The sequence below is a fragment of the Tasmannia lanceolata genome, unplaced genomic scaffold, assembly GCF_043159265.1.
Source record: "Tasmannia lanceolata isolate RefF3 unplaced genomic scaffold, GAP_Taslan_0.1 ptg000018l, whole genome shotgun sequence".
In the NCBI taxonomy this organism is placed as follows: Eukaryota; Viridiplantae; Streptophyta; class Magnoliopsida; order Canellales; family Winteraceae; genus Tasmannia; species Tasmannia lanceolata.
The window spans coordinates 51,970,493-51,996,441 of NW_027518695.1; the positions used below are offsets into that span (position 1 = coordinate 51,970,493).

Below are 25,949 nucleotides of genomic sequence, written 5' to 3' on the forward strand. Positions count from 1 at the left end.
GCATCAACTAAGTACTCAACCGTGACGTGCCAAATCAACTAGCATTTGCTTTGGCCGCATTATGACTCGCATTATGCATTTTGATACACCAGATTCCATATAACTACTCATGCCTCTCAATTTTTGTCAACCCCCCTTATTTTGATACCTTCTACCTTTGTTCATAAACTTTAGCTGATTTTAAATTTTAAATAGATTGAGGAATTGGACGGCTCCAAAGACAAGGGCTGGGGTGCAAATATCAAAACCTTTTTGAATGATGTGATGGAAATATCAAATGACTAGCAATATTACCAAAATCTTAGGAACCTTAAGCAAAAGTGTTGAAGAAAAAAAAACATTACCAAAATCTTAGGAACCCTAAGCCGAAGTGTAGTAGAAAAAGAGTGGATAGAGAGTGGGTGAACTAAACTGGTTATGCAGTTCCAATCCAACCGACCTCACCCATGTCTTGCATCAATTGTCAAAACAAGTGAATCCAATTATGTAACCCCGAGCACCCATCAAAAAGTACTGATTTCGATTAGAAAAACCATAACTAGGTTAGGATTTTGGTCTTCCTGACTTTTATGTGGAAGAATGAGGATCGGTTGGAAAGGGAAATGATATCACCTGGACCGTATTTTGATGATCGCACTCCTCACTTTATTAAAAAATACTGTAAGGCCCGCACCATAGGATAATCCAAACCGTCCAGTAGATGGCCATAGCCTAAATAGGTTGTGCCCCAAAAATCATTTCCATAGGTTGATCCTAACCCTCCGATCTATAGAGGGTTAGGATCAACCCTCTAATATTTAGTCCCCCTATAGATCATAGGGTTAGGATCAACTTATGAAAACGATTTTTGGGGCACAACTTATTTAGGCTGTGGTCCATCTAACAGACGGTTTGGATCATCCTATGGTCTGGGCCATACCGTACTTTTTAATAAAGTGAGGTGTGCGATCATCAAAATATGGTAGTGGTGATATCATTTCCCCTTGGAAAATGCCCTAATTCATATTCCATGAGAAGCCTTAATATGAGAAGAAACTGAGAAGCATAATTTGGTCCCGCCCATGTTTCATTAATATGATTTAGACCATTCATTTTTATCACCCTAGTGATGAAATCTAAGCCTTTCATTTTGTCACCCTCTCCGTGAAATGAAATCTAACCAAGATGTCAAGGCCATACGAGAGCCTACCCAAGGATTAAGCGGGCAGTTCAGATCAATCAAAAGTGGGATAAACTACCTCGAAAAATAAGGGAGCATTCATGAAAATTTGATAATAAATTTTGACCTGGGTTTCTCTTATTTGGTTTACTAGTAAAAAATGCACGTGCAGCAACAAAAAAGTCAGTTTTGTGAGAACTATCATTGCTTCAAACAAATGAAGAGGAAAACTTCTTAATTAGTAATATAGGATTCAATAATAATAATTGACATAACAGAGAACAGAGACTAAAGACATCTTGATTTTCTTTAAGTCAATAGAGAATGATCAGATGTGGAGGGAAGCTGAAATTGCAAATTAATAGGGACCCAATAAGAAAGCGACTTAAAGGACCAGACAGCTTGTAAAATGCCTGGATTCTCTCCGAGGCAGTCAACAATCCAAGTGAGTACGCTTGAAGTGGTGTCCCTTGCCGCGACGATGACTCTAGACAGGATCTTGGTCAGTATCAGGACCAGCTGCTTTGTTGCCTCCATTGTCTTGTGGAAGAGAATCCCTGGCAGGTTGATGGGCCTGGATTTATAGTTCTTCATTAGAATATAATAACACTGCTTGATTTCTTCTCTGTACAGCATCCAAATATGTATACTGCATTAACAAAAGAAACAGATCAGTAATTTCTGGATAATTAAAAGCAATGATTGACCATCTCCTCTATTATCTATTTACAATTCCGGAAATGTAGTTACATTAATTATGGAAAAACTAAGATAAAATGTTAGCAATGAATGAAATTTGGGATATGGCAAACGGAAAGAAATGAATGAGATTTGAGCTAAAGAGAAACTAACTGTCTCGATTTCTTGGAATGGAGCCTCCTTCCCATGACGAGAGCGTGTCAATTGCAATCGTTTTAATGTCCAAAATAATCTTGTCCTAGATTCAAATTGCAAGGTTTACTATTGCTTCCACTCAGGAAGTAAGGTTTATGGATCACTTGGTTTTTAGAACTCCAAGGTGAATAAAAGTGACTGCATCTGCTCGAAATGTTTTTGCATCTTCTGCTATGACTTTTACTCCACTATGTCATCCAACACTCTGTGACCTTCAAAGGCAATTGATTCATATTAGAGAACACCAATAAACAGAGAAACACAAGCATCAATAAATCATATGTGGGTATCATCTTAGGACAACAGAACTGATCACAAGCACCATTAATACCAAAGAGGACTGACATGCAATAGTGTATAACAATATTGTCCAAGATTTTTTCAGAAGATTGAAGATTGCTAATTTTTTTTAAATATCATTTTTATTTATAAAACTAAATGAAAATCCATTTTGACTGATAACCCTCTATCTGGTTTTCCATATCTCAAGATGGATTATGATTGTTCTGCAAAAGATATACTTATTATTGTTGTTTTATCTGCAGAAGCTGCCGTTTGGGTGAGATTGGATTGTTGTGCAGCTGGGCTATTATGATTGAAATGTCTCCAATTTATGAAATTTGATGCTGCAAATGTAACAAAGCATCAAATGGTGAGAGAAAGAGAGAGATACATATTATATTATATTTCAATTTACTGAGGAATGAGGAGGGTTTTTTTTTGTACTACCTCTGATGAAGGGAAGTAGTCGCAAGCTTCATGGATAGAAACTGGGCATGGGCAGAAACAACTTTATGTATAGAAACTGGGCATGGGCAGAAACCGTAAAGCTTGTAGCAAAGTTGTTTGTATTTATTCTTAGAGTACCTGTCCTCTCTGTAAAGCTTTGGCCAATCGCATGTGATGATCCAATCCAGCGGTAGTGATGATAAATTCCACAGAAAAGAAACCAGATGGATCTCAGATCCAAACTCTTTTATCCGACCCAGACAGTTTAATGTAGCAGGATTCAAGCAACTTGAAAAAATGAGATAAAGCTTCCAATTCTCTGTCAAAGAAGTTCCTCCTGAACGCCGGCATCCACAACACTCTCCCGTTTTCACGAACAAAACAATCGCTAACCAACGCATCCTTCGAGTACGCCACAAGAAACAGCTCCGGATACAACATCATAAGGAGCTCAGGAGAGCACCAAGCATCATACCAAAATTTGATACGATCCCCCGAATATTCTTTGTACCGAATCCCCTTACTAAACTCATGATAGATTTTCATCACATCACGCCACACAGTCACCCCCTTCAGGTTGTATAAATTATCCAACTCCCAATACCCAAGCTTAGCTCTATACTTACTACACACCACTTTCACCCAGAATTGATCTTGTTCCACCCAAACCTCCACAACCACTTACGTAATAAAGCGTGGTTGAATTCCTCCTAATCCCAAGACCTCCATATTTAAAAGGTAAGCATACCTCCCCCCACTTCACAAGCGGAATGCCCTTTGAATCACAAGAACCCCTCCCCCCATAAAAATCTACGTTGAATCTACTCAATTCTCAGCACCACACTGACAGGGCATTTAAAGAGAGATAAAAAGTATATAGGAATATTAGCAAAAACAGCCTTCACCAGAACCAATCTCCCCGCTCAGGAAATAAGATTCCTTTTCCACGTTTCGAGCCTCTTTTCAATCCTCTCCATGATAGGATCCCACAAATGCTTTCGAGGTCTACCCACGCCCAACGGTAGACCCAAATATTTGGACGGGAGAGATTCCAGTTTACACCCCATCATCTTGGCAAATCTGAGGGCCCTATCCATCGGCAAATTGAGAGCCAACATACAAGATTTATGAAAATTAACTCTCTGGCTTCAAGATCACATTCACTTTATCTTCAATAAACTAACCCCATATTCTCTACGCCTTGAACCGTTCTCATATTTTTTCTTGCATTCCCCTCCCAGATCCTATTACTTTTCCCATCACCTTGCCCTGAGTCATTGCCTATTACCACACCCTAGCCACCCTTAGGTATAATTTGAGCCATATATTGGATTATTTCATATTCATTTAAAAAAAATAGATTATTTCATATATCTGAACCTTATCATACATTATTTCCATATTTCCGGCAGCTAGCTGTTTTGTTTATGGATTTGATGTACAGAACCTGCATGGGGCTGAATTATTTACTATTTGATGAAAGAATTTCAAAGGCTCTGCTTTCCTACAATACCTAGTTGTAATTAGATTTTATATGATGTTTAATCTATTTTTGAATATATAATTTGCTGCCATATTAAATTAGAACAACTTATTCGTGCACCTAAATTCTCAGAAATCAACCTGCGGACCCTAAGGTTTGCACCAATTTGGTATTAGAACTCAGCTCAAACACTTGTAGGGTCCTTCAATTAAAGACACCTAGGTGTTCGATAATGACCGATAGACTCTTCCTCAGTTCTAGCCTTGGATAGTTCGTCTCTCGCCCTCCAATTGTTGGGTAAAGTCCTGATGGAGTCTCTCTTAGTTATATGCTATTAGACTCTAAAATTCTCCTTTGGAGTCTAGGTTCATTAAAATTGTCTTTTATGGATCCTAAGATAATATTTGAGTTTCTTAGTGCTGCCCTATATCTAAGAGTCTACTTCAAATCAATTAGGTGTCAGCTTCCTAGTCTTAGCCCATCTATTTTCTTTTAATGTGTCTGAGTACACCCCTCAATTCTGTAGGGTTGTCTTGCACATCGATCACACATGTACAAACTATGACTAATATGCCCAACGCACCACATCAAGGGCAAGAACGAGCCCAACCACGAGAGGCCTAGAGACATCGCACTCAAGCTACGTTGGACCATCACTCGAAAATCTTAGCCGAGATCAGAGTTGCCTTGAATCACATTAGCAAACGCATTGGGCTTGGGATTATCGGAAATGTCGTGGTCCCTTGGAATGCACGCCCTGCCTAGCTAGGCAAGGCAAGGCGAGGCGAGGCAAAGGGGCATTGACTGAGACTCAACTAGTTCAGTTATTAGAGATTACGTGGCTAGTCATTTGAACTCCACTTTTCCTCCTAATAACATTGCTAAGAGACCACATGTGGGTGAGAAGAACACGGATCATGGACTTCTACGACCCAAACTACATAGTACCACTACCTTAAAAAGTTCCAACTGTAATGAATGGGGTCATAGATCATCTGATTGTCCACATAGCACATATTTTATGGAGTAAAATAGGATTATACTTTAATTCAGCTGCACATACTACTCTCGAGCATATGGACAGATATAAGTGATCAATTATTGCTTAGGGCATTTGCTGAAATGCTTAGCTAGAGGGGACCATCACCAATAGAACGAGTTTACATAATTTGGTTCGTTCTTTTGAGAACATTCGTGGCCATCTCCTTCCACACCTCCTAGATCATACACATGTGCTCTATACTGGGAAGTGCATCACTAAGGTCGACGCCTTCGTCCACTACATGAAAGAGGTAAATCAAGAGATGTTAGAGAGTTTGCGACCGAGTATTGAGAGGAACGAGGTTTCCATTGATCACCATCATAGAGATCACTTCTATAGCATGGAGGATCTAGAGATGGTGTTCCTTCGAAGTGTATCGGTTTATTGATTGGAGCATATCATCATTCACGTGAAACAACCAATTACTCCAAAAGCTTAAGCTGTTGTAGATGGCGTTATTTAATCTTTTATAATTTAACACTCCTCCTCCATGTGGCCCCCTCTTTTCTAGGGTTGGCCTACACGTGGCGCATGTGGCCCCTCTTTTGGGTTGGCCATTACATGTGGATTTTTTTAATGTTAAGGAGTTTTGAATCCAGACCGCAATTGCTCTGATACCATGTGAAGCAACCAATTACTCCAAAAGCGTAAGCTGTTGTATATGGCGTTATTTAATCCTTTTTACTTTAACACTTCACGAATCGCTTCATAACATTCCATAGATGTTCAAAGTAAGGAAACCTGTCGAGGATTTTGCTAGTGGTACCTAATTCATTAGCGATGATGTTCTTGGATTGAGTGTTTGTGATAGTGTGGTACAATTGCAAGGACTTCCTCATGAACCACCAAATTCTAGTTCCGAACAGGCATGATGTTAATTTCCTCATCTTTGTCTTGATACTGTTCATAAATAGGCCATATTTGACCCTCTTCGTCGTTGTCACCTTTAGCAAAGTCAACACTCTTATGGGTAAGAATAGGATGCATGTCCTAATTCCCCACAAGTGAAACATTGAATCATCGACCCAATGAGCGCTGGTTCCTCTCATTTAACAGTCCGGCCAACCCCTTCAACAGTCCTGGGACTTGTTCAATTTGATAAAGGAGATGCATGATCGCTTCTAGTAGCTGTTTTGTCAATCCTTGACACCCCAACGACACTATAACTCATTGTGTTTGCAGATGGAGGCTTATGTCCGATCATATTAAACTTAGGGCCATAATGGATCACTCTTTCTTCTACCCAAAGAGCATACTGATGTGCATTTTCAAGGTTAGTCAGCCACATAACTATCATCTCATCCTGAGTCAACAGCTTGAGCCGGGATAAATAACTTGCATCAAGTTGTTCGTCACTTTTTTTATTACCTGCCCTTATGGACAGGTTGTTGAACTCCGATGTCTATACTTCTACGCTCATTTCACGTTGAATTAAACTATGAAATATTGATACATCATAATATGTAATCAGAAATCAGCAAGGAGAAATTGCTTCCTCATCTTGGTCCTCATATGTTCCCACGCACAGTTGTCAACCCATGACTCGACTCGTAACTCGATTTCTTAATTTTATGACTTGTGACTCGACTCGACTCGTGACTTGTAAGAGTTTTTGAAAAGAGTAGAAATATAGTTGAAAAAAATATCATTATATCTCAAAAGATGAAGCATGTAAAAAAAATATAACCCAATTGCACATAGATAAAGCACTAAGCCAAAAATATCCATCTATCCGTAATATATATTGTTAGTAGTAATTGAGAGGAAGAAGAAGTGGAGAGAGAGAGAGAGAAGAGAAATGTAAGAGGAAGAAAGAGAGAATCGTGAGACTTAGTCCTCTCACCACACGATTATTATATTAATATAAAATTTACATATAAAATGACAAGTTTACTCCTATATATCTAACACTCCCCCTCAAGCTGGAATGTATATATCATACATTCCTAGCTTGTTACACACGTCCTTTAATTTTGCAGGCCCTAACGCTTTGGTGAGCACATCAACAAGTTGATTTGTGGACCTAGTAAACATGGTGCAAATCTCTCCTCTTTGGATCCTCTGACGAATGAAGTGACAGTCAACCTCAATATGTTTGGTTCGCTCATAGAAAACTGGATTGTTGGCAATATAAATAGCTGACCGGTTATCACAATACAACCGTGATGGTCCCGAAGGAGGAAAACCAATTTCTGATAAGAAGGAACACAACAAAATTAACTCTCTAGTCGTATAGGACATAGCTCTGTACTCGGCTTCTACACTAGATTTAGACACAATATCTTGCTTTTTACTTCTCCAAGACACCATATTACCACCAACGAATGTACAGTAACCCGTCGTAGATCTCCTATCTGCTGGAGAACCTGCCCAATCAGCATCAGTGAATCCTTCTATAATCTCATGTCCATTCTTCCTGAAGCATAACCCCTTTCCTGGTGTACTTTTCAAGTATCGAACAATCTGAAGTACTGCAGCCCAGTGACATGTGTGAGGAGAACTCATAAACTGACTGACCACTCCTACAGCGTATGAGATATCAAGTCTGGTAACAGTTAAATAAATCAACTTTCCCACTAGTCTCCGGTATCGACCTGGATCCCTTGTTCAGGAAGAAGTTTGACATTCGAGTCCATAGGAATAGATGCTGGTTTTATTCCCATAGAGCCTGTCTCTTCTAGAATGTCTAAAGTATACTTTCTCTGTGATAGGGAAAGACCACGTTTAGAATAACCCACCTCAATTCCAAGAAAATACTTGAGAAGACCCAAGTCTTTTGCCGCAATTTCATCCTGAAGAAAAATCTTCAGTCTATGTATTCCGTCTTGATCATTTCCAGTAATAACAATGTCATCTACATAAACAATTAGGAACACATATCCTGTACTGGAGTGATGGCTAAACACATAATGATCGACTGAGCACTGTTTCATACCAAACCGCATATCTGCACCACTAAAACGACCAAACCAAGCCCTCAGAGATTGCTTCAACCCATAGATTGCCTTCCTAAGGCGACACACTGATGAACCCATCTCCCCCTGAGCAACATACCCAGGAGGTTGCTCCATGTAAACTTCCTCATTTAGGTCGCCATGAAGAAAGGCATTCTTCACATCCAACTAATAGAGAGGCCATCCACGATTAACTACAATGGAGATCAGCACTCTGACAGACGGTATTTTGGCGACTGGGGAAAATGTCTCCTGATAATCTACACCAAACGTCTGAGTATAACCTTTAGCAACTAGTCTTGCTTTGAGGCGCTCAATTGTCCCATCAGGTTGATACTTGATAGCAAACACCCATCTACAGCCAACTGTCTGCACATCAGAAGGTAGCGGAACAAGTTGCCATGTGCGATTTAAGTGTAGGGCATCCATCTCTGCATCTATTGCAGCTCTCCAGCCAGGATGTGCCAGTGCCTTTGTAACTGATTTTGGAATAGAAATAGTAGAAACACTTGAAACAAATGAGCGGAATTTGGGTGAAACATGATGATAAGAGACAAACTTTGAAATAGGATGAGCAGTCGTACGTGAACGAGTACGAGTAGCAATAGGAGAATCAGAGATAATAAGGGGAGTACCTGAAGGATGGTCATTTGACAGAGAAGGAGGATTGGCTGGTTGAGGAGAGGGAGGCACAACCACCTATCTCGGACGTCGGCTGTATACTTTTGGTGCATGCAGGGTAGTAGCTTCAAGAGAATCTGGCACAGGTTCTGCTGAAGAGGAAGAATCTTTCATAGGTGTGTCCGAAGGTGACTCGAGACTATCAGTAATAACATCCGGAGCAGGGAGAGGTAAAAGTAGACTTGCGAGCTCAGTGGTAGATATCGGAGGGTCTAAAAAATAGGGAGTATCCTAAAAAAAGGAGACATCTCCCGGAAAAATGTTTTTCGCAGAGTAGGACTAGCATTTGTATCCTTTCTAAGTCCGTGAATAACCCAAAAAAATACATTTTTCAGAACGAGGGTCTAATTTATCCAGCCCCGTGGCTAACTTGTGAACAAAGCAAGTACATCCAAACACGCGAGGTTACCCAGAGGATAAAGAATTGAGAATGGGGTCTCACCGGGAAGTACAGAAGATGGCAGCCGATTCCCTAAAAAACATGCCGTAAGTACGGCATCACCCCAATATACCTTTGGTACTCGCATTTGGAACATGATAGTGCGAGTAATATCTAAAAGGTATCTGATCTTGCGTTCGGCAACCCCATTCTGTTGGGAAGAATAAGCACACGAAGATTGATGAATAATGCCTCAAGAGTCAAGAAACTGATTGAAACCATTACTACTGGAAAAGTACTCCTTGGCATTATCAGTACGCAAATAAGAGATAGAGCATTGAAACTGATTATCAATTTCAAAATAAAAACTACGAAAAACAGTAAACACATCAGAATGTTCCTTGAGAAGATATAACCATGTATTACGGGAAAAATCATCAATAAATATAATAAAATACCAATAACCATATAAAGAAGTAGTTCGTGCAGGACCCCATACATCTGAATGAATAAGCTCAAAAGGTCTAGAGGACCGTCTACCACCACGCGAAGGAAAAGACACTCTACGGTGCTTTCCCAACTCACAAGACTCACATGAAAACGACTCAATAGACTTATTAATAAAAGGAGATTTTCTTAATTTGTCTACAGGAGGATGACCCAGACGACAATGCCACTGATAAGTGTTGGCAGAGGTACGAAGTGCAGCGCCAGTAGGTAATGAATCAAGGTAATATAAGCCACCCATCTCACGGCCCCTACCAATCCTCTTCCCAGTCTTCAGATCCTGAAAAGTGCAATAAGAAGGAAAGAATGAAACAGAGCACATCAAGGTTTGTGTCAAGTGACGCACAGATAATAGATTAACTGGGAAGGAACATAAAGAACATATGATAATAAAAAACCATTAGAGATGGATACGAGACTGTTGATGTAGTCCCATCTGCTAATGTAACAGTACGAGGCGCAGTAGGCGGTGCTAGTAGGCGGTGCTGACTGGAAAGAAGAAAGAAGTTGAAAATTACCAGTCATATGATGCGACGCCCCTGAATCAATGAGCCATGATTCAGAGGATGGACGAGAAATGAAACAAGACGAGCTACCTGCCTAGGCAAAGGTGGCAACGGGTTGCTTGCCTCTATCACGCAGGCGGATGAGGTCTTCATATTTGGCACGACTGACCATCATCTGATCAGCAGTATTCAAAGTGACAGTAGGCAAATGTATAGGAGTAGCAAGAGCAGAACCAGAGCCATCAGCAACAGAAGTAGTAGGTCGAGAAGGACGACGCTCTGGATGTAAGTCACAACAGTAGTCAATGATGTGTCCCTCCAACTTACAGTGGGTACAGAATCGAGACCCACGTCCACAACCACTCCAAGAGTCTCAACCACGGCCTCGTCTAGTAACATCCCGACCACGGCCACTGCCACGACCCCAACCACCTCGACCAGCACGGCTAGATCCTCGACCACGGTCAGTACTATAAGAGGTAATAAGTGCAGAGCTATCAAGAGTATTATTTGTCGTCAGAAGAGACCTCATACGCTGAACCCTAGAAAAAGTCTCCTGAAGCGATGGCAAGCTACCAGAACCCACAATCTGCTACCGAAACTGCAGGAAGTCTGGCTCTAAAGAATCCAGATACCGAACTACGCGCATATCCTCCTGATGGCGCGCAACCTCAACAGGATCGACAGTAAAGGGCATGAGCAAATCTAACTGCTGACAAAGAGCGTGATAAGAGCTAAAGTGGTCGGAAAGAGACATGTCACCATGCTGAAATCCTAACCAGTCAAAGAACAGGTCACACGTGCGTGTGACATTATTAGCACCAGAATACAAGGTTGCAACATACTCCCAAACTTCCTTAGACGAATCAAGAAACATCATATTTGCTACCACTTGAGAATCCATACAACTCCAAAGAAAAGATCGGACGACAGGATCTTCCTGTTCCCATTTCTCAAAGGAGGAATCCTTGGTGGGCGGAGGAGGACGTTCCAGAAAGCGTACTTTGCCACGACCAAGAAGATAAGTATGAACGGATCTCCTCCAGGGGGGATAATTCTTCCCATCCAGTCGAATCGAAGTCATCTGAAGAGGGGCCTCCGCAGGAGAGTAGCCAGGAGAAGGACCAGTAGTCGAAGAAGAAGCCCCATCAATTTTCAATGAAGCCATCGGTAGCGAAGAGGTGTCAATGGGTTCCATAAACGATTACTAAATGGGATAGACTGCGAAGAACAATGAAGAACCGAACCAACCAAATCTCCAACAATCGATCATCAGGCCACCACAAATATAGTCGAATCACCAACCCAAATAACCACGAGCAACAACATACATGAAAGCTACCACTGAGAATCAAGAACACAAATCACCAATAAAGAGACCGATCTGCCTCCCATTGCATCATACTGATGCAAAGAGACCGATCTGCCTCCCATTCCAAATGGCGCAAGAGGTCTTGATAATGCAACTTATCCTTAAAGAACTGAAGCTTGTAGACTGGCACACAAATATTCTCAATATTTCAAGAACCTGTTAAAGAGAACAATTCCTCAACATTCCGTTGGGCATCCTCTTTCAACTGTTTCCATTCACTCTTTGCTTCCTGCTCCGCAAGCTCACTAGGGGTAGGTATTTCAACAGAAGCTCCGGATCTGTCATACCTTAGATCTCTAACCTTCCCTGAAGTATGGATCCACTCCGAACAATCAACTGTCTCCGATCTTCTTTGCTATATTGTTTGGGCTTCCGTGACGACAGAGTCCATTTTAACCACGCAAATAACCTAGTACCGAACAGACTGAAATATGCGATAGCAAAAACTGCTTATAAAGAGAAGAATACGAACCACCCAAGAGACACGACAAAAACCTAACTCCAGGCGTAAAGGCTGAAGCAACCGCCATCAATTTACGGTGGAGAAACGATGTTTGGAACGAGAGTCGAGGTAATAATTATTCCTTGCCTCGACACCTTTTCGAGAAACCAACTAATGCCTATCTGTCGATCTTAAAAAAACCTTTTAAATCCTAGGATTTATTCCTTGACCAGAAATCTACACCTGGAATTTTCTCCCGGCCTGATGACCCATTAAATGCTGCAAAACATGACATAAGCGAGGGAGGCCAGACCGGGAAGATTGAAGGGAGACGTGGCCCAGGAGATTACGCAAATAATCCCCAAACAATTTATAGTCTTTGAGGTTTGACTTTCGAGCTCTTTTTGTGACTTGACAGTCTTTTTGCTGGCAATTAGAAGTAACTTTCATGTTATGACCCTTGGATATGGCGTATCCACTACGGATAGACAAATCATTTTGAAATTTGAATTTCGAAGGGAGACTGCTGGAGTCACCCAGCTGAGAGGCTTCGAGTTGGCTCAACTGAGTTAGAACCGGTCCCCAATTCTTCCCACTACCGCCCACACTACCAGCCTCTATCTTTGAATCATCCGCCCCAGGAGTATTCCGCTCAACCGAGATCAATGGCTCTTGAGGTTTAACCAAGGATGGCAAGTCCGAAGGAGGTGGGGGAACTCTCATTGGTAATACCAAATGAGTGTTCTTAGGAACCCGAGATTCAATTTCAATTCGAAAGTTGATATCCTGAATTCAAATATGGACAAAAAGGCTTGATTTCTGCCATATCCGAGAGGACCAGAGCTGAGGCGATCGTCATCCCTTCTAACTTCACTTTTAAAACTGTTCCAAAGAGACGGCCCAAAGCCTCCACCGTGGATGTCGCCCAAGCATGCAGCGCAATTCTTGAAAAGTTAATCCAGACTGTCTTTCTCTCAGGCTTGATAGTCGGGCTCCACACAGAAAGAGAGGAGAGGAAAGGCCCATGAGCATTTGCTCCCATCCTTAAAACCTTGGCAGCCATAACTTCACCGGTGAACATGAATAAAATCATGTTGTGACCGATTTTGCCCGGCCTTGGAAGGGATGGGATGTTCCAATAAGATCTAGCTCGATTCCAATTGTCCGATAGGCTCCAATTATCCCATTTTGGCCTACCGATCAAGCAGGATTTTAGAAGGGTACATCGATCTGCCACCTCTTTACCAAAGATAGTTAAGGCTGGAATCCCATCAATGGAACTGGAAGAAATATTCCCAGAATCCGGCCAACAGCTCCCCGAGTTTTCCTCCCGTACTTCTCTAGGTCGGCAGAATTTACCTGTTTTTTTCCAGCCTTACAAACCCAACATTTTTTTCTCCATCTGAAATTATGGTATTTACAGTTGATGCAAACCCAGTCTCCAGCTCGAAAGCACATATCTCTCCCTGAGAAGTTTCTCCTTCAACCTATAAACACGCAACGGCAGTATTGTAAGAAAAGGGCTATGGAAGGGGAGCTTTCACAATTACTTTCTTCGCCGTTACTGAATTAACTGTTAAAAATTGTTCAGTTTACAACACAAAACCCCTTCTAATACTCAAGTAGCCCTTGGAACCTATTCTAATATAACCCTACAATCCCCCTTTTTTCTGAATGGGAACCCTACAATCCTTCCTAAGTGACTAACATAATGTAAAGTGGTGTAAGGCCTTACAAAAATAAGGCCTTTGTACGGTGGAAGTACCACCCTTGACATTTGATCCAACAGCAGCTCCAAGTGAGCTGCTGTTGGATCAAATAACAAGGACGGTACCCCTACCGTATTGTTGTAAGGCCTTACACCATATAAAATCTCATGTAAACTACTTAAAATGATGGTCGCCACCACATATAACTTAAAAGATCACTTAAGTTATAAGGGGTTGACTTAATTGGATGGTCCCTACAATCTTAAGTCATTATAAACGAAAAGTCAGAAACATGATGAAAACCCCAAAACCAACATGATGAAAAATCCAAAACCCACAGAACTAAAAGAAACACCTCCACCACCACCCCCTTAAGAACAAAAAGGAAAAGAGAGAGATGTCAATGCTTCTTCTTCAAGGGGCTAACAATTGCATCAACGCACAAAGACAACCAAAGGTTAGAGAACCAAAAACAAGACTAATAGATTAACCTCAACGATTTGCTTTAAACTAACAAAGTGATGTCTTGGTAACTTCCTTAATTACAGACGCATTGAAGGGATTGCAGGTTAACCAATCAAATATGAGGAACTGAGCATTTACAGAGCAAAAGATTGCAAAAGATAATAAGAAGTTTGGCCAATTCCAAAAATACTTATAATATCTTTTTCAGCAATAATAGGACTTTAGCAGACAGCCAGCATACAAAAAGCGAGAATGTACAAATAAATACGACAAATAGACAATGTACCTGATAAGTTGTCGGACCACAAAATGCATATCAAATAAACTAATGCACCATATTTGGCCACTTGTCCTTCAAATCAATCTATGCAATGCGAGCATTCATTATCAAACCCACCTCCATCGAGAATATAAATCAGCATAAGAGATTTTAAATGAGCATATGACATCATAATTACCGGTGTTCTCCCCTCGAAGTTTTCAGTATAGCGATTCAAAATGAATGCCCATCTTCCCGTGCCATGCCTTCATAGGGAAAAAGATAACATGAGTGCATACAAAGGTTAACCCTCATCAATCTATTCAGGAAAAAGAGAAGACAAAGCAATAGATAGAGAACTCAAGATAATTGAACATATAGACACAATCATTTTTTTTTCTTTTTTTGGTAGGTAAGCTGGGATTGAACCACTGACCTCAAAGTCAAAGAACAAAGACTTAACCAATGAGCTAGAGGCCCAACCCCTCTTTTTATATATTGTATTCTAATAATAGACACAATCATGTCAAGATAGGGATGGTAAACTTACAACATGGCTTTATGATGGATACAAAAACTACAATTAACAATAATTATTAAAGAATAATCGAAAATAAATAGGAATTTTCGGATACTATTTTTCCTACCCCAAACAACTACCTACTTTTGCACAGCATCTCTTAAAGCCTCTTCTTCCTGTAAACTCCATCTCTTATTTTTTCTCCTATATCTCGTCCCACCTCGCTTATTCAAAGGAGATATTGCGTTGTTCTTTGGGCTAGGCAAACAATTTCCCTCGAACGATTTGGTGAATTTTTTGACGAGGACTCAATCGAATCTTCATCCCACTGCATGGAGAAAAAACTACCAACTCAATTAACAAAAAATGTGTAACATAAGTCCATAACTTGATATTTCAAATGCAAAAATTGGAGTAGAACAAATGTGTTAAACATCAAACAGTGTTATTTTATCCTGATGATGAATAGGAATTACGAAAAATAAAAGAAGAGAAATCAAGAACATTATACAATAGCTTTTAATATAATGATATCTCATTGACACATCAATTTCAACAAGTATTATGTAATCTTTCTCGTGTGGTTCTTCTCAACCTATTTACTAAGGTGTGACTCTAAGCCACGTCATAGAAGAAAAAAAAATACACTGGCACCCCAATGTTTTTCCCTCACTCTCCCACTTCCAATTTGTCATCTTCGTGTTTGTGTATGGGGAACGCTAGCATCAGGGGAAAAAAGTTCTCTTCCAATGGGAGAATAACATTGAGAACGGCTCGGCTAATCCACAAATTTACTATATATTTTTAAGACATTCAAGACACACGGAGTGGTATCATCAAGAACGAAAAGTTTACAATTGACTTTTTATGGGAATGAGAGTGCAAACAAAAGCAGCAAGGAAAGCTTGGCATCCAAACAACATATTCCTTAGAAACAAAATATAAGAGAGATAAAGGGGGAGAAAGGAGGTTGTGAAAAAGAAGAAATCGACATTTCTGAAAATGACAGTCTTGTCAGATATTTTTTATGAGTCCGATTATGATGAATATCCAAATGAGGAGATGCACCAACCAAAATTCTACAATGATTTGATGTCTACGAGAATGATGGGGAGGATCTAGGTTTCTTTATAAGCTACAAGAAAAAGGAGGAACACCGTCGTAACTAAATAGTAATCATAAAACAAAGCCTATGGCAGTACATGTGTACATCAATTGTTTGATAAAATGCAAAACAGAGGCTTGGTTATTAGTGTGATATTGCTAATGCTCACATGAATCTTGATCCAGTTGAAAAGGCAGTACAACTGTTTGAGGAAAGTCCTAAGCAAAAAAGTATTCATCTTAGATATAAAAGTCATGAAAATCAAAACAGCATCTACTTCAAGTTTTTTTTTTTTTTTTTTTTGAAGTAAAATATATTAATAAAGCAAAACAATAATAGCAACACCAAGAAGGCCAAAGGAAACTCACATGAGCCTCGGCTACGAAACCGACATAATTAACAAGGGAATCTGCACATCATTCCCTTTGAGTATTTGACTTTATGGAAGAATTTCTTCAGTACATCTCTCCGAGCTCAAAGTTGAATTCTCTCTAATAGGGAGGGATTGATGCAGTGCAAAATCTACGCCAAGACTGGATCAAAGGCTGATGGATGAAAAGGAAAGGTAAGTCCATGGTAGCGATCTGTTGAGGAAGTGGCCACTACCTTGGAGTGTTGTCAAGCATAAGTTCCAAGCTTAATTGATCTTATGGAGTTCCCCTAAGGTTTTTGAAGGATTGAATCAACTCCAGAGACGTGATTTGGTCCGATATTGAGGTTTTGAGAGAGTGCTTGAAGTTCGGGGCAAGAAAGATGACTGAAAAGAGAAAGAAATCAGGAATAGTGTAAAGCCAAAATATCAAAAGAAAACAATTAAAAACTAGGATTGAGGAGAATGGAGCACGAGGCTGGTTCTGTTCAAGATGCATATTCCCAAACTATTTCTCAAGAAGCAAATGTACAAATCTGCTTAAAAATTGAGTATAGAAAGGATAGAGAAATGATAGTACAAATTAGGGCATCAGATTCACAAGGCTAAATCAAAGAGAGCGTGAAGATTAGTGAGTAGCTACAGATAAGGAATTGATCAATATGGAACCCTTGTCTTAGTAAAAGAGGCGGGCCTTCCAACTTTTTTTAAATCTGCCATAGACGGGTTGTAAGCCATTTCTTTCGAAAGCTTCTCTCCTCCTTTAATGCTGACCCCTGCTCATTATTGTGGTTCAAAACAGTGTTTCAAAACGCGAATGTGGGTCAAAACCCGTCCGAAGAAAATCCTAGTCAACTCGGAACAACACAGTCGAGTACTCGATTGATGCGGTCATAAATCAGGGAGAGTCAAAGGAGTTTTTATTAACTTCGTAATGCAAAAAGCGGAACACGGCCAGGGGAGAAGGGAGTTGACTCGGGCGAGTCCATGATGACGTGGGGGAGTTTTGAAAATATGGTTCGAATACCACCCGCAACTTCACAAGTTTTGTTCGTTTCTCTCATGTTACCTATCAGTTTAGAACAGCCAGGTAGCAAATAAAAAAGAATAGAGGCGGCATTGTCACCATGTCAATGAAAAATGAGGAACCGAAGATAATAATGAAATAAAAATGGTGGAGATGAAATGAAGACTTCTGAAGCATTGCTTGAATAAAGAATTAAATGGATATAAATGGAGATGGAAATTTTGGAGGACTGGGCTAGAAGAAAATGAGGAATAGCATTTGGCCTGAAAACTAAACTCATAGGATCAGGCACCTACCTATTTGAGGTACCCAAAGAAAAATCCGAAACACACACCTCTCGAATTTGATACTGACTAGGCGAGGGATCTGTTTTAAGAATTTGATAATGACTAGGCGAGGGATCAACGAAAAGGAAGACAACGAGGGAAGAAGGGAACAAAGAGGAGGATGTTTCCATGGTAAAGAAGAGAGAAGATGAATACTGAAAAGATAGAAGAACCCTCAATTCTAATAGTTAAGGATTTCTGATTTTTCTTTTCTTTTTATATCTGAGGAAATACTAACAAAGGAGATTAAAAATAAAGGGAAAAGGAGAAGAGAAATGGGCAAGAGAGACCCAATCATATGAATAGGCTTGGTTAAAGGTTTTCAAACTTTCAGAATTTTGAGAAGGAACGGGAAGTGAAAAAAATAGTGGAAACCTAAAAAAAGCCCAGGCCCTTGCAGAGAACCCTGAACTAGGCTACAATGATCTAGGGCTTATGATCATCCAGTCAATCAACAAATAGTGGAAGGCCCCTTTTGCCTCCTTCCCCGGCGAGCTTGCCGGAGTTTTGGTCAATCCGCGGCTCCATAGTTACCATCATCTCCTTCCTCAGCTAATCCCTTAAACCCTTCTTCTCAACCCCAACCCTTTTTCCAACCAATCTATATATGGATCTGACCATCTTGGATCCAGATCTGGCCATCCCTAACCCTGATCTGAAACTCTAACCCATTTCTTCAATCTCTAAACCCAGATCTAACTGATTCATATCTCTGTTACTCCAAACAAACCCTAGATTTGGTTTTCTCTTACCTAGATCTAACCCTACCACCCTAGATCTAACCCATTTTCATTCTTATTATTCCATAAATCCTAGATCTGATTTGAATCATCCCCTTCCTGGTGGAATCCTACCCAATCTTCTTCGGCAAATCTCAAGGATCTAGTCATTGCTATCCACGCCCTTCGTGAGAAGAGCTCAATCATTGTTTGGGCGAAGTATTACAAAGGGATCTGCTATTCTCAGTAGGGGACAAGCAAGTGGCTTGGTGGATCGGAGAGATGTTCTTGCTACCGGGAGATTGGATCTATAAAAGTTGTGGTTACCTCAAATTTAGAAGGAGACACCTATGTCGATGGTGTCAAAACCTGAATATTAAGGTCACTGCTCCGAAGGTCCCAAATCTGAAGGAATTGCCCGAGGATGTGGTAGGATGGTGTCCTGACTCAGGTGAAATTCAAGTTCGTGACGAAGGAGGAGTCCCAGTAATTTCAATTACTGGTAAGGAGGTGGATGATCGTAGACAAATTCTAGATGCATGTCTAATAGGCAGGATGAAGGTGGAAGAATGGGATTTAGAAGACCTTTGGCGATGGGCTAAATGGTTCTGGGATATACCATCCTTGACGCAACCTTGTCTCCTTAGCAACAACAAGGTTCTCTTGATGTTTGAGTCTACGGAGCTGGCTTCCATGATAGTGATGAAGGGAGGACAAACCCTTGGTCACTATCTCCCCTCTTTTGATGCGTGGAGCCCAGGTTACCAACAAGGGGGAGGGAGCAATCTAAGGTCAATTTCCACGGAATCCCTCTTCATGCGTGGGCAATATCGACGATTGAAGCCTTGGGGAAAATTTTTGGGTCAGTGTTGGAGACCAAAATGGAAGGAAATCATGGTCACTGTATGAGATTTGCATCGACAAAAATATTCACAACAGAGTGGAATTTGTAGAGGTCATTTGTTTGTCTCCAAGTCCAAAGCTGTTGGTTCACCATTGGAGTCAAAATCCAGGAGAATCAAACCAACGAAGTGAAATTGCCTGAATCTGTGAGATTGGAAGAAATGTGAATAACATCCCGGCGGGAGGAAAGAGATGGGTCGGCGGAATTCCTTAAACCGGAAATGGCGCCCCTCTATTCCAACTCGCGTCGGGATGTTGATCCGGCGGGTACTCGTAGCTCCATCAAGCAGGTTTAGGGCCCAAAGCTAAGGCAAATCCCTACCGTTGATCTGGATGCGGCTAAAGGAAAATCTTCAACCATTGATCAAACTCTCATTAGACATTGTTTGAAAAGCAGGGCTCCAAATATTCCAAATGGGCCCCACCAGTCGAGTTCAAATTTGGAGAAACAGGCGGCCAGGCATAATTCAAAAAACGGGCATATTCAGTCGTATGGCCCACTCACTGCTAGAAGTAACTTGGGACCGTTTGAAAATGTAAAAGAAGGACACGTGGAACCTACCCCGCAGCTAAGGACATGGCGTAAGGGAAAAAAGGATTACTCGAATCAGAAAAAAATAGGTCTAAAATCAAAATCGAGTAGATTCATGGGCTCTCTAAAAACTATCCGGGTGGCTCCACTCCTAAACTAAGAGGGGGACTGATCACCAAGGTAAGGAGTTGGCCCCACAACAGTGAGTTGAAGCGAAGAAAAGGTCGTTTTATTCCAGTGGGTCAGAGCTGGAGATACCCCGTTGAAAAGGACCAATCGGTCTTAAGTCGAGAGGGGGTTGGACAAAAGAAATTGAAATCACGATCGCCATGTTGGAAGGACAAGATGGCAAAGTTGGTGGTCGAGGAGGTTAATCTGGCTGGCAAGACATCCAGGGTGGGAGAGGTCTTTTGTTAAGAGGAAGTGGGGGATCTAAGGGTTACAAACATTTGTCTCCAATGAAGTGCTGAGTTTAGATATGGTTATGTTTGTCGTTATTTACTATTAGTGAAGTGGGGAAGGAAAAAGGGATGTTCAAAGGGGAAGCGGGGTTTTGTTGTATAGTTTGTGGAATCCATGGAGTTGGTTTTAGTTCTGATGGTCGGTGTTAAGGTAGAGTTTTACAATGGTGGATTGGCGAGATAGCAGGAGTAAATGTCCCATATAATGTCAAATTCCAGGTGCGCCGAGGAAAGTATTAGATCTTCAATAGCTTGAGAGACCATGGTCTTTCGATTGTCGAGGCAATGTCGCCTGAAAGTTCTACTCTGCTATTAGTAAAGGAACGTGGTGGTGTTGCTGCTAAAGAAGTGTTGGAGTTTTTTTTAGGTTGGTTGAGAAAGACGATGGATGTAGGTTGGAATGATCGTAGTGCAGGGCAGATGGCAGGGCATGGTCGGGGAAAGCTTCTTTTTGGAATGATTGTAGTGTAAGACCCGCCCATGGCATGGTGTAGGAAGAAAGGATCCAGATTTTTGTTGTTTTTGTTCAGTATTTCTAGCTTAGGGTATGCCTTGGCCAGCTTTATTCGATACTATATAACGCCAGTTGGGACTCATGGTCCCCAATGTAATGTTCATGGTATCAATGAAAATATGTTAACTTTAAAAATAAAAAAAATTTGAGAAGGAATGAAAACATGTGCCTATTATTGCTAAATGAAAACAAGCGCCAAAAGCCATCTGGGCTCCTTCGATCTGGTTTAAAGGTGTAATCCCGAAACATGCAATTGTCAGTTGGAAAGCCATTCAGAACAAAATGAGCACAAAGGATAGGCTCACTTTCCTTCCATCATCGGTGGATAGAAGGTGTGTTTTATGCTCCTCTGATTCCGAATTCATTAATCACCTATTCTTCAAATGTGGGATCTCTGCATGGATTTGGAGATCTCTCTTGTGGAGAATCGGATTTAGACGCAAGCCGAAGAACTCCCTAGTCGAGGAGGAAAAGTGGATCCGTGAAAATTTCAAAGGGAAAGGGCAAAGATGCAGGGCATTATACCTTAGCTTCCAAGCTACTATCTACCACATCTGGAAAGAGCGAAATCTGAGGATTTTTGAAGGAAAAGTCAAGCATAAGACTCAAATTCTTCGAGAAATTCTCCAGGAAGTCTGTACAAAAATCAATAGCCTGAACCTCTCTGATAATTTGCAAATTGAAAACATCAAAACTGCTAGATTGTTTGGATACAAATTTCAACATGATGTTCCCGAAATCAAGTACAGTTGTTGGACTAAACCGGGTATAGGAGAATTCAAGCTGAATTCTGATGCATCTTTGGAGGACTTCGGCACTGGAATAGGTGGTCTGATTCGTGACTCCAATGGTATGATTCATGCTCTGTTTTCGGTTGAAACTTCAAAAGATGAAGTTTATCTCCTCGAGCTCCAAGCAATTCTAATGGGAACTCTGCTCGCTCTCAGTAAACAAGTTTCCAAGATTTGGATAGAAGCCGACTCCCTCATCGCAGTTGACATTCTGAACAAAAAAATTGATGCTCCCTGGAAATCCACCCATGTTATATCTGAAATAAGGAGAGTTCTGAACTCTTTCGAATCTTGGAGAGTTACTCACTGCTGGAGAGAAAGCAAAGCGCCAGCAGACTATCCCTCCAAGAGATTGCGTCCCTGCAAGGGAATAGACATCATCCCTCTCCTCATTACCCCCATCCTGATGGATCTGATTCATGAGGATAGGGAAGGAACGATTTTCTTGAGATCTTAGTATAATGAATTTCTCTGGTAATTTGTATCTCCCTCCATGTAGGGCTATAGGCCTCCCCATATGTTATCCTGCATTTTGTTGTCCTCTGCCCCAATTATGGGGTTGGATTTGAATCTGTATCTTTTATTCTATTAATAAATCTGGTCGGGGTCTGTCTAACCCCAGCTTGCCCATCAAAAAAAAAAAAAGAGAATAAATATAGTTAGAGAAATGTAAAAATGCACCTACTATAAGGAGGCCCTATCTTATGTTAAGACCTCATTAGGTTGGATTCTAAAATGAGCCTAACTTAAGTTGTGTTGACTGACACCAAGAAAGGAAGTGAACTCAACCAGAAGAAGGGAAATCTAGAAATCTAGAAAATCCTAGAGAATAATAATGAGGAAAATAAAGAACGGAGAGAGAGAGAGAGAGAGAGAGAGAGAGAGAGTATTTGAAAAACTTGAATGAGAAGAAAGGGACACCAGGAATAGAAAAATAAAGGACTAGGGTTTGAGAAAAACACGATGAGTGAATGAAAAAGAGATAGGTCAAAGAAATATAGTAGAAACAAATGGGAAACCTCTTTCCATGATCATATATCCTACATTCCTACCATCGTGCACATAATGCCTATGCTCTGATCCCATGTAAAAAATCCTTAACCCATGAATAGATAAAGAGAAATAAAGACTTTTTTATGATGTGAATGGAGAAATTGTTTATTTATTCTAACATATAATGAGTACAACTGACATATATCAATCAATATACAGAACACTAAATTATCCTTAAAGAAAGGCTACCCAAGAGTGGACGACCATTTCCAACAGACATAAATCACGTGGATCCCATATTTTCCCAGGCAGGTCCTTGGCTTTCACAAAGGGAGGTAGGGGTCAACAGAAAAGGTAGCACACACACTGCCAATTTTCTCCCAAAATGATAAAGCAATAATAATAAAAGGAGGAAACAAGAACATTTATTCGAATACCATAGAAAAACTATTACTAACAAAACTGATTTCAATTCACAAACACTTTTTCTTTTCACAAAGTGGATAAAGTGTTATGATTTGTGGACACGGACACGAGTGTCGCGTGTCGTCACTGACACGAAGTGTCGAACACAGCAAACGCCCAAAATTTAGAAATGGGGATACGACTAAAATAGAAAGTATATATAATCATAATCTGTCGATAAGTCGTGTGTCGAGTTTCGACAAGGATATGAGTTGTCTGACATGGCAACATCTAAAATCTAGAAATGGTGATACATACATATACAAAAAGTGATTGATTATTACACAAATACGTGGCTAACACTCCTAGCAATACATTTAAAAGTGACCAAAGGAGTGTCGACATGCGTGGAAATGCCTGTCGTGTCGGACACGGCACGACACGTGTCGACAATAAATTCCAAGTGCCAGCTAAATCATAGATAAAGTGACATTTCTTTGCATAGAATGTGGATGTCAAAATCATGTCAAATGTGGAGTCAGTTCATACCGCTACAGGATTCAGGAAATTGGATGGGTTATTTTTTGCACTAAAGTGGCATATCACAAACCCAAAAAATCAAATTTGACTGCATGGAAACATATTCATCAATAATGCAAAGAGGAAACAGTTGAGCAGATGGCCAAATGAGAAAAAAAAAGGTGACCAGACATTAATACCGTCTGAAAGTCAGATTGAGACGTCCAGGAAGCAGATTTGTTTCTTGAAGTAAGCGCCTTGGTGCGGTAAGCAGGAGAATGTGTGAAACACCATGAAATATACTCACCACCAAATATTATAACATCACCTGACTCTAATAGTACCTTCTTTGCCTAATTCACATGTCTATCAAATATTCAAATCCATATAAGAACTCAGCTGAATCACCAATAGAGAACGAAACAACAAGCAACCCTTTACAAATGCTCTCTTGGCTTTATCACTATCCTACATTGCAATCGATACATGAGAAACCATTAAATAGTTCATGTAAACAACTCACTAATTAGGTAAACTATAAAAAAAAATAGTTACATAAGCCTGTGTAATGGCGAATGAAAATAATGAAACAATTTTGGGATCACTAGATATTAGCTTTGGAGATAGTCTTGGTTAGTCGAAAATCAAACATCATGAGAAAATAACAACTAATTATTGCTTAATGATAATTTTTTGAAATTGGTAGCCAATAAATTATTGCTTGATAACTTCTGTCAAGTAAATGTACATTTACTGATATAGATACACAACAGCAAATCTCTATCAAAACAAGTTCCAGATATTGAGATATTGAAAGAACTGACAAAACAACTCCTAAATTGAAGATTACAAAGACCAGAGTCACCAGACGTCTAGACTTTCTGGTGGTTTTTTCAGTCATCATAAAATTATTTTAGTAGACACATTTATTTACGCAGATGCATGCATTCCTTTTTTCACCATTGTGATAATACACACACACACACACACACACACACACACATATAGATAACAGCTGATAGCGTAACTGTAATAATAGTGAAATGGTATTGCCCACTTCAACTTTAGGTGTGCAACAGTGTCAGTTTGTCCTCTGTAAAACAGTAAAAGCAAATAAAATAAGATAAATGACATGATTTGAAAAAAAATGCCTAATTTTAAGACAAGCACATGCGTATCCCTAATAATAACAGCAATAAGGGAGATGATATCCCCCCCTCTCTCTCTCCGTTTTAGCTTTAACATCAAGGTTCAATTCAAAAAAAAAGAAGACAAACTACACAGAGTGACTAAGACAATTAACAAGGAAAGAGAAAGAAACGAAAGAAAACTCATCCCATCCTCATCCATTGGAGAATGGTAACTCGCAATCAAAACCCACTTATCGACCCCAGTTTTTGCTAATGAATCAGATTCCAAGTTTGCATCTCTCTCTCTATAAAGAAAAAGATAATTGTCCATGAGAAATTTGATCAAGACTCTTCAATTTAGTTTGAAAGTATCCATGGAAACTATCACCGAGATGTATCCACTTTTGTACATTTGATGAAAACCAAAAAAGGGCCCTGGGAGCAGTAGACTATAAAATTTCCGGACAGTGTCACTCATATTCGGAATATGATGATTCTCATCTTCATGATTCTGAAGGAGTGCGTTGATGAAATCGACGACTTCCTCCGACATGGGAGGGTTCGGATTATGAAATGACGGGATTGGCTCATTTAAAGGCAGATCTAAAACCCCTAATGCATGCTGTATAAAAGCATTCTGGATGACAACTGGAGCGGCCCCGCCAAGTCCAATAAGATTTGGATTGAAAATGTTAAAAAGTGTTGGAGGGCGAAACTTACTTGCGCCGTGAGTCGATCGACTTGTCTAGCCATACTGTGTGTGGTCATTCACCAGGGCGGTGGCTTCTTCGTGCAGAGAAGCGACGACATAACCCTTGCAAGTTCGGTTATGCACATATGTGAAATGACTGTCGATCGCAAATCATCTGAATACTCCATGAGCGATTTGGAAGATATGAAGATTTTGAAATAAACAAAACGTCGGTATCTACAGGTGGCGTTGGAATAGACCTCTCGCAATGTAGGGCAAGCCCCGCAATTTGCATCGAGTAGGGAGGTCTAGTGAATGGAGGTAGCTAGAATCAAGTAGGAGGTAGAACTCACTAGACCTCC

The 25,949-nt window shown here is 40.4% G+C and overlaps 1 protein-coding gene and 1 long non-coding RNA gene across 2 annotated transcripts; one reads left to right on the forward strand and one right to left on the reverse strand.

The window, feature by feature from the left end:
* Positions 1-1,369: 1,369 nt before the first annotated feature.
* LOC143851735 (uncharacterized) lies at positions 1,370-15,411 on the reverse strand. Its single transcript, XR_013236486.1, has 5 exons — positions 15,246-15,411; positions 14,781-14,847; positions 14,609-14,686; positions 2,012-2,265; positions 1,370-1,808 (listed from the first exon to the last, which is right to left on the reverse strand). It is a non-coding gene; the product is annotated as an uncharacterized LOC143851735 (long non-coding RNA).
* A 5,418-nt stretch (positions 15,412-20,829) lies between these two features.
* LOC143850430 (uncharacterized) lies at positions 20,830-22,306 on the forward strand. The gene is made up of 2 exons (XM_077359682.1): positions 20,830-21,011; positions 21,319-22,306. The coding sequence occupies exons 1-2, from the start codon at positions 20,830-20,832 to the stop codon at positions 22,304-22,306; spliced, it is 1,170 nt and encodes a 389-aa protein (XP_077215797.1).
* Positions 22,307-25,949: the final 3,643 nt, after the last annotated feature.

Excerpts from the sequence above, each read along its gene's own strand:
- LOC143850430 (XM_077359682.1), top strand. The coding sequence starts at position 20,830 with ATGTCGCCTGAAAGTTCTACTCTGCTATTAGTAAAGGAACGTGGTGGT. Across the intron at positions 21,012-21,318 it reads CTTTTTGGAATGATTGTAGT|TTGGAAAGCCATTCAGAACA; the intron begins GTAAGACCCGCC and ends TGCAATTGTCAG.